This window comes from Apis mellifera, linkage group LG1 (genome assembly GCF_003254395.2).
Source record: "Apis mellifera strain DH4 linkage group LG1, Amel_HAv3.1, whole genome shotgun sequence".
Taxonomy (NCBI): Eukaryota; Metazoa; Arthropoda; class Insecta; order Hymenoptera; family Apidae; genus Apis; species Apis mellifera.
Window position 1 is genome coordinate 476,521 of NC_037638.1, and position 14,075 is coordinate 490,595.

Sequence of the window (14,075 nt, forward strand, 5' to 3'; positions counted from 1 at the left end):
TTCGCAGCAAGAACCGAGGCCGGAACTCGATGCCAGCAACGGAAGCAGCAACGGCGGAAGGCCAAGATTCGTCCCCGTGACGGCGCTCGAGGACGTCCAAGCCGTACGATGCGCGGAATTCCACCCCCATGGGAAATTGTACGCTGTGGGATCTAACTCGAAGACGCTGAGAATATGCTCGTATCCAAAGCTTCACGATGTCAGGTGAGAAGAAGAGATTTTTTTTTTTTACTCGCCTTCTGCAATGCCTTTCTTTAATCTGATCGATTCATCTTTCTCGTCCCACGAGTTTCACCGTTGAACTTAATCTCTTTTTAAATATACCCTTGCCTCTCTCTTCGATTCTCTTTCCGTTTATCCCCGATTTATTTATTACGGTATTTCGACGAATCGACGGATCTATAAAATATATCCGTTCGTCTCTAACAAGCAATTTATAATTCAGTAGGCAATTTTGAGAAAATTGTAAATGCATGGAACTTTTTTTTTTCCATCTTTTTTTCTGAAATTTAATCAAATTGGATTCGCGTGGATCGAAAACGAGGCGAGGAGAAATCTTTCGAAATTTATATCGATGATTTACAAGATTAAAAGTTTGTATTACAGATGATTTATTTTATATTTGTATCGTATGTGTATAAATTTATTTATTCTTTATTACCGAGTAGCAGGCATTTACGACGTTAGACTCATTCCGCTTTACCATTTTGCTAATAGTAATTCGAATTATATTTCTTTGCATGACTGAATACTTGCAGTGACGTATATATACATACATTTTACGTACGGATAGAAGAGATATACGGGATTCCGTTGCAAAGGAAGAAAATAGAAATCGACGTGGTATCATTCGCGTGCTATTTACAACCGTGTAGTTTCGATCGTAAATACGCGGACCGTCGTCATCTTCGAGATGCGCGTTTAAATTCGCGCCGAGCGGGCTAATTTTACGCAAGCGTGCTGGCTTAACGAACGAAGAAGGCCTTCATACCAAACGGAGCATTCCTCGATTCCTTGGCGCGAGATTCTCTTATTGTCCGCAATCGCTGATTCGATCTCTCTTTCTCTTATTCTTCCCTCCCTCCCTCCCCTCTCTCTACTTCCATCCATTCCGTTCTCTTCGGTTGAACCTCTGAACGAATTTCATTTAAGATTCTTTAACCAGAACCGTGAAATCATCATTACCCGTTGTAAATAATAATCATCATCTCGGATTCTTAATTCTTCTCTGTAATTGATACAATTATATTTAATTGAAATTATTTTTCTTTTTCTCTCTTTTTTTTTTTTTTTTTATGAAAAAGTTCTAGAAACAGGATTCCCCAACACTTGTTTCTCTCTCTTATTTCAATATTCCATTCACCACGTGATCGTGATACCGATATTTCGCAATTTGAAGAAAGAAAAAAAAAAAAATTAGAAAACATCTTTTATCTTGATTCTCCTCAAATATATAGATTAAGAGTAATGGAAATGACGAAATAAATTAGTTTTCTCGAACGAATCGTTAAAAAAGACGTTCTATTTATTTTATTCGTATAATAAACGTATAACGGCAGATTGGATTAGAGATAATAAAAGCGGTTGCTCGCTATATTAGTTTTACTTAACTCGTCAAATTTTCTATTCCAGTTGAAATGAAAGTTTTTTAGAATTAGTTCTGTTTTTTTTCCCCTCCCCTCCTTCCCTTTTTTGGTTTTCAAATCTTCGTTCCATTTCTACTCTTTTCAATATCAAAATTCATTTCAAAATCAACAACTTTCCGTGCAATTCGTTACGATTCTTCGATCAGTTGAAATGAAAGTTTTTTAAAATTAGTTTTGTTTTTTTTTCCCCTCCTTCCCTTTTTTGGTTTTCAAATCTTCGTTCCATTTCTACTCTTTTCAATATCAAAATTCATTTCAAAATCAACAACTTTCCGTGCAATTCGTTACGATTCTTCGATCAGTTGAAATGAAAGTTCTTTAGAATTAGTTCTGTTTTTTTTCCCCTCCCCTCCTTCCCTTTTTTGGTTTTCAAATCTTCGTTCCATTTCTACTCTATTCAATATCAAAATTCATTTCAAAATCAACAACTTTCCGCGCAATTCGTTACGATTTTTCGATCCCATAGATGAACAATCTTATATTGCGTCTGGCTTTATAAATTTATACACATATATCAGTCTACTGTGTTAATAACTTCCATATATTCATAAAACTATTCTCAAACGAAGGATTCTCAAACGAGGATGAAAGTGAAATACCTTGGGTCCGGAGTATATTTCAACACGGGGTCGTAAAGAATCGTGACTCTTCAGATCTCGTCTCTGGAGAGATGTTAGTCGTCGTTAGGGTAATTCTCACAAAGTTTACACCCGCTAAAAAATGACAGCGACGAGCCCAGGTGTGTTACGTTACGCGTTAAGATTAATATTTACAACGAGGTGAAAGTACAAAGCGAGGTAAAGGGAACCTCTTGGATGAACGGAACGTTATAATGTAAATTAAGAAAATTTTCGTCAGGAGAGATAATTCTTGTTCCCAGTTCTACGCAATACTTGTAATAAAACTCTTGCAACGAATGGAGCAACACGCGTTGTCTCGTTTAAGATTAAAAAAAATTTTTTTTTCTTTCCCCGTAACTCTACGTTCCTCGAGTAATCCAGAGTGATGGTTATTCAGCGACAGTTTAATTTCAAACTCGTAATAAAATTGGAAAGAAAATCATTTTTTTTTACGATGTAATGCTAGATTACGAGTATCGAAGGCGAGGAAAAAATTGATTCGTTAGAAAGTCGTCTGATCGGTCAATTATCATCTATCCAATAATTTAGATTATCGATTTTAATTTTAATAGCGTAATATACGATGCGAATATGTGTGTTCTTAATTGAAATAAGTTTTCCGTTAATGAGATAGAAAATACAGTGTGGCGACATTTGAAATATTATAAAATTTCTTATAATTTCTTATTATCCGGGGAAAGAAAAAAAGAAATACCTTTAAATAAATGTCAAGTGTTAAATACTCGGACAAAGCCTTTCTCAACTACTCTTTTCCTTCGACTTTTCAGTCGGCTGTCGAACCATTTCGATCTACCCCGGAACTTTCCTCGAAACACAAATTCCTCAATTACTCAGCCGCTTTCTTCCATCTCTCATAATCGCAGTATGTCCACTAGAAATTTTTCCATCCGTGCAAATTATAATGAGAAAAAAGAAGAAGAGGAAGAAAAAATAAAAGAAAAAGTGTCGGTGAGAAATCTATCGTTTCATTCGTCAAGGTATTCGTCTGTGTTTTTCCGCGCGCCGTTCATCAACTCGACGCTTATCCGTTTCACACACTGTGTTTCCCCCTCGGTGTAAATTGGAACGTGATAAACTCGAGGTGTCGTGACAGCTCGGTTGATCGATAAGGGAAGAGGATATATCTCTTCGTTTTTCGCAAAAAACGGTACAATTTGATGCGGTTTCTTCTCGCCATCGATCCCATTTTTTTGAAATAAATATAGGAAAAAAGCAAAGAGAACTGGAATTCTTCTGGTTCTGGTAAAAATAAACCAATCTCTTCTTTTATTGTTTTATTTTTTCTTTCGAGATCAGATGAATTTAAATTCAAATTTTTCCATCTAAATTTCACTTATGTATGAAGAGATATAGTTTGAAAATTTACAACAATTAGAAAAAGATTATTAACCGTCATTATTTTCTCTTATTTATTAAAGAAGCAATTGAAACTGTTAATTAACTTTCATTAGAAATTTTACTCCTCGCAATTTGTCGTCTTTTCCCTTTCGTAAGTTTTTGCTTTTGTTTAAAAAATGTTGTTGTTAAAAAGTGGATCATGCTTTCCTCTTTCGGATGGAGGCTTAAAAATACGAAAACACTTTCTGGAAAGAGAGTCGAAAAAAGGAAAAAAAAAAAAAAAAATCCTCCATCCTCCTCGAACAACAAGTTGCAAAACATCCACCCAGCAATTCCAGTTTATCATAATTGCAGTTTCACCGGAGATAGGCCGCAATTTTGCATGTTGCTCCATCACTGCGGATTCACCGTGAACGCCTTCGACCGAGCCAACCAAGTTTCCTCCTCGACTTGGCTCTCCAATCTTTGGAGAAAGTAACAGTAGCGTTACGATTCTAATGGACCAATTGAAAATCCCCCTCGAATCCTCTCGAAGCCGAGATCGTTGTTGGCCCGCCGAACAATTTCGAACACGCGATCTTCTTCTTCTTCTTCGCGTGTTCTTTCTTCCACGGAAGAAGAAAGTGAAAAGATCTGCGGCGGGAGGGAGGAGACGAGGGGATCGAGATCGATTTTGAACGGGCCAACAACCTCGAATACGCGAAAATAATACGCGATATCGCGTCGAGAGAAAACTTGCAACGAGTTAATTAAAAGGTTGGCTGGTGTGAAAGCTGTTGCTCCTCTGTTTCGACAATCGTATCGACGATCGACGATCTTCCTTCCTCTCTCTCGTTTCCACCAAACGAAGCGATCTCCGTGGATGGATTTGTTTGCTCGTTCAATTAAGGACGATGCGCAATCGGATGGGAACGAAGAAAGAAAACGAGGTTGAAGGAAAGTGACGCATGAGAACTAGGGAGGGTTCGCCGCTCTTTTCTCGCGATCTTGGATCTTTGTCGATCGTTCGAGTTTCTTCTTCTTTTAATCGTTTGTGGGTCGAGATAAATAAACGATACGCGGGAAATAGAATGAAATTTTCTCCGAGTAATTGGCGACAAAATAATTTAAATATTATATATATTTTCTACGAAACGTCTCTTCGTTTATCTTTTTTTCTCTCAATTTATAACGATCGATATCTCTGATCGACGCTTTAAATTAATTTCTAGCGTCGAAATGGAAAGCTGCTGGATGAACAAGAGTGAAACGCAATTCGCAATCGGCGTGATTTATTTATTAGTTGTTTTGCCGGTGATACTTGAGCGGTGAAATGGAACAGGCGTGTTTCTCGATCGCTCGAAACGAACGAATGGAAGAAATATTAGCGGAGGGGAAAAAAAAAAAAAATGGATAATCGGACGATTTCGTTTCAGGGAGGATCACCAGACGTATCAGCCCACAGTTCTCTTCAAGAGAACGAAGCACCACAAGGGCTCGATATATTGCCTCGCGTGGACACCGGATGGCCAATTGATGGCGACTGGAAGCAACGACAAAACTGTCAAATTGATGCGCTTCAACGCCGATACATCAAATCTCGAAGGTAATCCCGTCTTCATCGTCCGGAGAGATTAAAACCACCGACGGTTAAAAGATTTCACATCCTTCTTTTCTCTTCCAACATTTTTCACCCACTGTCCCACTAACAACGATCGCTATATTTCATCGTATCTACTTGCTCTCGAAACGGCCTCTCATTTACTTTCGACTTGTCGTCTCTTCTATATAATTCTTGCGTGACATAACTCTTTAAAGAAAAAAAAAATAGAAACCTTTATTCTTCTTCCGATTCCGTTCTTTTCAGGTCAAGAAGTGGAGCTTACGATGCACGACGGCACGGTTCGCGATCTGTGCTTTCTGGAAGATACCTCGAACAAGTCGAGTTTGTTGATCAGCGGCGGTGCCGGTGATTGCAAGATCTACGTCACCGATTGCGCCACAGGCACCCCCTTCCAAGCGCTGAGCGGTCACAGCGGACACGTGCTCACCCTGTACAATTGGGGAGGCGCGATGTTCGTGAGCGGGTCGCAGGACAAAACGGTCAGATTTTGGGATCTTAGAACGAGGGGGTGCGTGAACATGGTGACGCCTGCGACGGTACCTGGGAGCAGGGTTAGTTGAGTGTTCCATTTCGAAGGAATGCCACGTGTTTCTTACTTTAGAATCCCAAGGATTCGAAGAGCGCAGCAATTCGAGAAGCTTTTGATTGAAATATTCTAACATCTATTTGTCGATCGCTCTTCGTTCCTTCAAATCCATCGACTAGTGTTTCTTCAGATTCTCAATTAGCGTTTCTGTCCCGTCATCCGATTGGAGGAATTCTTTCCAATCCAATGTGTATATATATAAAAAAATATATATATAATATAAAGTAAATAAGATCGATAAATAAATCGATGCGGAAAGGGTTTCTGTAATTCATAACCAGTGTCCAAGCATGCATCGTCGACGACATCGACTTTTTTAAGTTGTTTAAGTTTCGTTTTTCAGTTCTACGTCCGATAAAATTTTCGACCCACGTTTTTCGAATCGCACCGATCATCTCTCTTCCCTCACACGAACGTCACGTTTCCACACGTTTCTTTCTAGTTCGCATCTACTCTCTGTCTCATCCAAGGATCGAATTTTTATCGGACGTACACGGAAAGAGGGTGGAACGGAATCAGTATCGCGCGTCTGATCAGCATTTGATCCCGTTGCAGGTGGGAAGCCCGGTAGCGGCGCTCTGCGTCGATCCGTCGGGGCGTCTTCTGGTGTCCGGCCACGAGGACAGCAGCTGCGTCCTCTTCGACATCCGAGGCGGTAGAACCGTGCAATGCTTCAAGCCCCACGCCGCTGACATCCGAAGCATACGTTTTTCCCCTTCGGCTTACTACTTGCTCACGGGCGGTTACGATAACAAGCTCGTTCTGACCGATCTGCAAGGTAAATTTTTTTTTTTTCCGTTATTCAACTTTACTCGTATTCCCAAATAATTATTTCTTATCTGTTTTCAATTAAGGAAAATTATGATCTGGTCGAAGTACAATTTGTTAAAATATTTTCGCAGGTGATTTGACGATGCCGTTACCCAGCGTGGTCGTAGCGCAACATCAGGACAAAGTAATATCGGGGCGATGGCACCCGACGGAATTCTCGTTCCTCAGTACTTCCGCTGACAAGACAGCAACGCTGTGGGCTCTGCCGCCCGTTTAGACGGGCAAACGTCGATGCAAACGCGCGATTTGTTTCTCACAGGAATTATTTTCAGGAACAATCGCATACTTGTTGCACACACCGTATCGATCACGATCGTTCGCCCTTTCTCTCCCTCGATGTTAACAATCGATCGTAATTTTTTTACTCGACGGAACGAAGCGAATTTGCGAATCTTTCCTTCTTTCTTTCTTTCTTTTCTTTCGATCCTTTTATAATTCGAGAGAGAGAAATCCGGACGAGGAAAATCGTTTTAAACCGGATAGCGTGGGAGGGGGGGAACGAACGATCGTGAAATCGTATCGAGCGAAGCGTTATTAAATCAGGAAGAAAAGTTTTTTTTTTTCTCTCTCTCTCTCTCTCTCCACGTGTTCACGCATAATTCAACCATGACCAATTAAAGTTTCCTGAAAACGCGTTGAATCAAAATGGCGCGCGTGTGAGAAAGAAATTAAAACCGCGCAGAAGGAAACATTGTTAACGGTGTTATATCAAGTATGAAACGTTACAACGCTTCGAGAGCCTCGGACGAGAAGGAGTGAAAGTGGATTTTCGCGTAGAGACGATGCAGCGTTCAGAGGCGTTAACCATTTATTGACGGCGAGTCATCGTCTTGAGTAGGAATCATAAGACTGCGGAAGAACCGACAAGGAAAACTTCGTCATCGCGAGTATTTACGAGTCACGATGGTATTCGCATGTTATATGCATCGTATACGAGGGACATCCCAGTTTTTTATTTTTTTGGAAAAACTATTTTCGTAAAAAACTATCGTGAGCGTATTTCTTTATCGATGATTACCGCGTATTACCATTTGTCTTCTCTGTTCTTTTTTTTTTTTTTTTTTTCTTTTTTTGTATAGAATTTCATTTCGCGATCATTTCGTGTTTTGTCCCCGGTGTAGTAGTACCTTCAGTAAGTATGAAAAGTATTCACACACATTGACTAATTACAATTAAAACAGGATTATACAGTTATATCCTTTTTTAAAGTATTAGACGAAAAGATATGTGTAAAGATATTTCTTCCTTAAATCGATATTTGTTTCTTTTTTTTTTCTCGTTTACAAAATTATCGATAAATTGGACGTAATAATACTTAAAGATACTTATTCAATATATTTCTTTTGCGATATCAAAATATATATATATAAGAAGCATTTTTTTTTTTCTACAAATATCGATATCGATCAATATGATTGTATAATGTTTTAATTGTAGTCGCTGTGAACAACTTTTTCTTACTCGCTGTACATTTAGCATAGAGTTTAAAACACGATAATCACGGGAAAGAAAAGCAAAAAAAAAAAAAAAAAAAAAAAAAAAGAAAAATATTCCCGATAATAACCGTAATCACCCTTTGTAATTTTTAGATTCTGAATGCTCTCTTCCTTTTACTCGATACTTTATTACTTTACGTTGCAAATATTTCTTTTATAGAATTACTCGTGAAGAAAAAAAAAATACTTGTAAATTTTACTTATCCATTTTGATCGGTGAGTTTCCATCCGCTTGTGTGCGTCTGTCTGTGTGTATGCGTGCGTGTATGTGTACGTTTTTTTTCTTTTCTTTTTTTTCTATTTCATCTTCCCTCATTTGCGTATTATAGCCGTATATAATTATAATCGATTGTCGTTTTTCTTTTTTTCTCTTATTTAAGGATTTTTCCTCTTTTTTCTTAATTTTTTTCTTTACCTTTTAATTTAAATCGTTTTCGAAGCGTTTCTTCCCACCAAATCGTCGTCCCTGTCTTATCGATCCCCCGAAGTTACGCCAAATATTCGCATATTACGCATATTATAATAATAATATAAATACCTATCTCATATTAAGAGGAACACAACATATACGTACGCTCATTATTAATCGCTATTTTTTACCAAGAGGATAAGACGAGATTCTCTCCGTATGAGCGTCGAAGAAATATAAGGGAAGGAGGAAAGGAAGGAAGGAAGGAAGGAAGGAAAGCTCCCGTTCACGTTTCGAAGACGTCGCGAGAGCGAAGCAAACGCGTGACAAGCCACGTTCACACCGCGGTGTGTTACATAGTTTACGTTGTCGCTTGTATCGCAATCGCCAAAGCCGTGTGAAAAATCCCTGAAAAAATAAAGGGGGAAAGGGGGAGAAAGTGTCGCGCTGCTCGATAGATAGGCGAGCGAACGAATCGCATTTTTCCCTTGTAAATACGTAAACGCACGATTTCCTCGAGCTATTCGCACGATCGGAGCGAGCGTTAATAATCGCGGGTCTCTCTCTCTCTCTCCTTTTGTCCTCGAAATACGACGAGTATATATATTTCTATATCGCTCCGTCATCCGTTCATTCGAATCTAAGCACCAAGTCTTAAAAGCCTCTTTCTATGCACACACACACACACACACACACATGTACCCCGATGATATACGAAGAGAGATGCGGAAGAGAAACAGGAATCGAATTGCGAGAAACGGCGATAATAAAAGACGGAGAGACGTGTTTGATCGATCTGATCGCGCGAACGGCGGAAGGGAAGAAAGTGCGATCGAATGATTTGAGCGATGGCAGAAGTGGTTTCGTTCCCGCATATGCATGATGCTGCCTTCAGATCGAATCGTTTCGTTTCGTCCGAAATGAGTTGGGAACGTGTTATTCCTCGCGATCGATCGTGATCGAGATGATGGATAAAAGGAAAACGAAAACGAAAATGTCCGCGAGCATCTGCTTTCGTGTAGCAATTTGTCGTGCCTTCTGTCGTGACTGCTTTCGGCGATTCGCACACACTTATTTTTATATTTTTCGCATCCTCCTTCTCCTCCTCCTCCTCTTCCTCCGTTTCTATCAATCCTCTCTCTCTATCTCTCTCTCTTTCTGCCCTTACCGGTTTCAGATATTAAGAATCAACACAATTCGACGATTCTAAATATAATCCTTCACCCCCGTCGAATTCTCGTAAACAAACGCTACTAAAGTAAAAAAAGAAAAAAAATCTCTTCGCTATCTCGTACGATAATTATACCGTATTATAATATAAATATATATACATATTATATACATATAGCATAACTTATAACTTTGTACTTTTCCTGTAGATACGACATAATACTGTCACGTCTAATTTAAACAATAAAATTTACGTTATTAAACCGTGTTATTTTTCCACCATTTCTATTGCGAAAATCACAAATGCTTACGACGTTAAACGATTTGATGCATCGTTTAAGAATACATATCCGTTGGCGAATTAATTCTTCGATCGAAGCGAGCGATCGAGCAGGGTTAATAGATCCATCGATTTTTTAAAATCCATATAGACGGAGAATTAACCTCCTCCTCTCTCGAGAGAGGATACCTACCTGGATTTTTCGAAAATTTCCCATAATAACCGGGCAATCATGCAATCTTCCACCCGCGCGCTTTTTTACGCGTTGTGGGTCAAGTCCAACAATGGAGTTTGCCGTAATTATGCCACCGAAATTCCATGGAACCGCTCCAGTTTACGAAATTTCGAATAGAGGACAGAGGATTCCGTTTCTCGACCGTTCGTTCTTGTATCCTTAGGGAAAATTGGGAAGAATTTTTACAACGATTCCACTCTAAGATCTCTTGTTTGTCCCGGCGACAAACGTGATCCGGGATAAGTGTTGGAAAATGGCCGGTCGGGGATAAAACGTTCCAAAAAACTTCTTTCTCCCCTCGGAGGGAGAACCATGAAACTCTTCGAGAGAGATTCGTCGAACTGGGTCTCTCTGTCGGTTCGCAAATATCCTTGGAAATCGTGACCGCGGGCTAAGGATAACCCTAATTGATGGGGCGCCAATGGATCCGTTTCCCTTCTGTTGTTCCACCACCTACGATTCCCCTATCCTTTGGCCGGAGGATCCGCGCATCCGCCGCGTTGCACAGACTGAGAGGAATGCCCCCCGAGCTTGCTTCGTAATGTTACGTTTTTTGGACGTAAGAGACGAGGAGAGACACTGCCACCCCGGGCTGTGCGATTCGAAATCACAATCTTGGCCATCGAGGAAGCCAAGAGAAGAAAAAAGAATGAAAGAAAGAAAGAAAGGAAGAAAAAATGCGAAACCAAGTTTTTCAAACTCGTCCTTTATCCTATTTTATCCTTATTTCTCGCCAGGATTTTTATCTCTATAATTTTTTTCGAACCCTCCAGAGAGGCCGCACCTTTTCTCCTAGCCCACAAATTTCGATAATCACGTCGTACGGGAATAAGATATAAAGATGAGGATGATAGAGAGAAAGTGAAAAAGGTATTATAACAACTGGTGGCTACCTTTAATGTGCCTCGAAACGAGGAATTTAAGAATTTAAGAATCGTCGCCCATAAATTATCTTATTAAAGGGACAAGAGAGAGAATAAGATCGAAAACAAGGAAATTCCACGAGAGAGAGAGAGAGAAGATAATAGAGGTGAGTAATTGGCGCGTGCCGGCAAACGGCCGCGTGGGGAATTTTGAGAGGGAAAAATTGCGTTTCGATATGTAATAATAATAATCGAGCCGTCACGGTTCCGGGAAGATGATTCGTTGCGCGTTTCGTTCCGCTGATAGAGGACTCGCAATTAAAAGAGGCGAAGGAGGGAGGAGGAGGAGGAGGAGGGAAGCGAAGGATACCGTGACCGAACGCGGATGATGATTCCTCGGTCGAGCACGAGCACACATCGTTTCGCCGTGTTTTAATGGAAGAGGAGTCGCGATGCATTAGGCTAATCGCACCGTTAAATAATTCATCGGGTATTCAAATTAATAACGTATCACGGGAACGGCTGCTCCGACTGCAGGGATTGCTTTGTGCGTATACTCTATCATTTCTTCAGTGGTTCTCCATTCTCGAGTTTTTTTCGACAAGAAAAGCTTTTCAAGAATTTATATAATTCTTCGATTGTTCGATCGAGACAATTTCTCCTCTCCTCCGTTTTCATTTTCAATTTCTTCGTAATTTTTAATTGTCGATAAGAATGAAAGAACAAGAGGAATGTCAAAGTGGAGACAAATCTATCGCGATTATTTCGATAGAGATATTTCTTGCTGCGAGAAAGGAGAAAGGAGTGGCGTGCGCACCTCTGTGGGGGAAGATCGCATTCAAATGAGGAAAGGAAAACGGAGAAGGGAGGGACGTGGAAAAAAACAGCGAAAGAAACGAAAGGAAAGAAGCGTGTGCGATCATTCTCGGAAGAGCGAGTCCTTTGGGGCCGGGGCATCATGACGATAATAATAATTTGAATCGTGCCCACTTAGCATACGTGTAATTTGCCGCTTAAGATGATTCCGTCATCCTTTCCCTCTCTCGGCCGGTAAACGGCCGCCTAAACGACGAAACCAGAAATTCGTAATGATCGGGGGTCGAGGCCAGGGGCAATTGTCCAGAGACAACGGTCATCTGGCGAGAATGAAACGCGTAGATGGAGAGATTTCAATGAGCGCAACGGCGCATTTCGCGTCTCCTTTTTGTTTCGCCTCTTCTTTCGATTATAAATAACGAAAAGTCGATATAGTCGCTAACGAAGATATTTATTGGATGATTTTTTGATAAATATATCGATAAAGAGACGACAAAAGAACGTTTGTTTAATGTGAACTAGTTAGTATCGAAAAAAAGTGAGGCCGACTAATGAGACGTAGATTGTCATGATTTAAAGTAATCTTGCAATTTAAGAGGGGTATATTTCTTTTTTTTTTCGCTTCTCTGGTGCATTAGAAATTCAACTTTCTTTCTTAAACGAATTATTACGTTATTAACGGAGGAGGACCGGGGGAAAAAGACGAAATCACCGGTGAAAGAGTGTAATTATCGGGATTAAAATACGGGGAAACACGTATAATTTCGCGTGATGGCTCGTTGGTCGCACCTACTCGAATCACCACGCGCCAACGTTTCCGCGAAACACGAATTTCTTTGTCTTTAAACACGGTGATTAAGAGCGCGAGAGTAAAAACATCGCGTGACAAAGGACGATGAAAAGAAAGGCGAGCAGCCGAAAGACGGAACGCGCAGATTTAATGGATAAGAAGGGGAGAAAAATGAAAAAAAAAAAAAAAAGAAAAGAGGAGGGGTGATTATGGGTCGAGATTATTATTATAGGTATTTTTGCAAAAGTATTTGCATGAATTTACGACGAATGGCTATCTCGGCTGTTAATTTAACCTCCGCTCCTCGCATCGTCACGAATGAGAGGATCGGCGAAAAAAAGAAAGAGAGAAAGAAAGGAAAAAAAGGCTGGTTGAAACAGTAACAGCTGTGAATGATGATTACGAACGTGTAAGAATTAATTGCATCACGTGCTTGTGAAAGAAAAGAAAAATATGATAATTAGAGATAAACTAAAGATTACTATTCAATTAAGAAAAAACATATTCTTTGAATAAATAATTAAATAACGTGTAACGAGCACGTATAGTTGGATAGAAAGATAACTCGTAGGAGGGGAAATTTTTAAATTAAAAAAACTTTACACACGCTTCATCCTAAATTTTATTCCAAAGCGTAACGTCGTTCGAAGGATTCGAAAGATCTGGAAGACTCGTCGCTCGCGATCTTTGCGATTAATCAAGGTCGATCACGGTGATTCCCGGGGCCATAGCCACGGGGCGAGGGGTGGGGCCGCGCCATAAGTCTCGGCAATAGCTAATATCTCACGGGAGTCGTACGGAACGCGAATCGGTTACCATAGTTACTGCTTGCAAGGATTGCTCGCGTGATTTATCGCCGCGGGTTGTCGAGGCGAGGGAGGCGGCGAGAGAAGGATGGACCGACTGCAGGGAACCGACGAAGAGAGGAGGAGGTGGGCCATCGCGGTGGACCGACCCCCAGAGGGATGAAGGAGAGTGGTGCGCGCGAGTGTGAATCCTGCGCGGTCTATCGTGGCCAATTAAGGGTCGGTTTTAATCGTTCCCCGTCTAATTGCCGGCCCATTACCCTGTCTCTCGAGGGTAAATACGCCCGTTGGACTAAATACCCCCGTCAGGGAGAGGGGAAGAAGAATTCGTGCCCTCGGAAATCATCAGCGTGTAAACACCGGCTGCGAGAGCCGCCTCCTCCTCCTCCCTGTCGGGGATTAGCGAGTCGTTACCTGGCCTTGTCAAACCTGTTGCGATGTTATTAGCGAAATTTATTATATCGCGTGTATCGCCAACTCTATTTCGATAATTAATTCAATTTCGATCGGATTTGATTTCTCGAACTTGAAGCTTGAAAATTCGACACAAAGGAAAAGAGGAAAA

At 40.5% G+C, this 14,075-nt stretch overlaps 1 protein-coding gene across 5 annotated transcripts in view; it reads left to right on the top strand.

Moving 5' to 3' along the window:
• Positions 1–8,727, top strand: part of LOC410771 (WD repeat-containing protein 47) — a 61,216-nt gene extending 52,489 nt beyond the window's left edge. For 2 of the 5 annotated variants that reach the window (XM_016918144.2, XM_016918147.2), the window contains exons 7-11: positions 8–204; positions 5,041–5,210; positions 5,472–5,779; positions 6,352–6,592; positions 6,717–8,727. In XM_016918144.2, coding sequence (XP_016773633.1) covers positions 8–204; positions 5,041–5,210; positions 5,472–5,779; positions 6,352–6,592; positions 6,717–6,862 — 1,062 coding nt within the window. In that variant the 3' untranslated portion in view covers positions 6,863–8,727. The remainder of the gene's footprint in view (positions 1–7; positions 205–5,040; positions 5,211–5,471; positions 5,780–6,351; positions 6,593–6,716) is intronic. The other 3 variants (XM_006557369.3, XM_006557372.3, XM_016918148.2) reach the window with 2 other exon arrangements.
• The last annotated feature ends 5,348 nt before the right edge of the window (positions 8,728–14,075 follow it).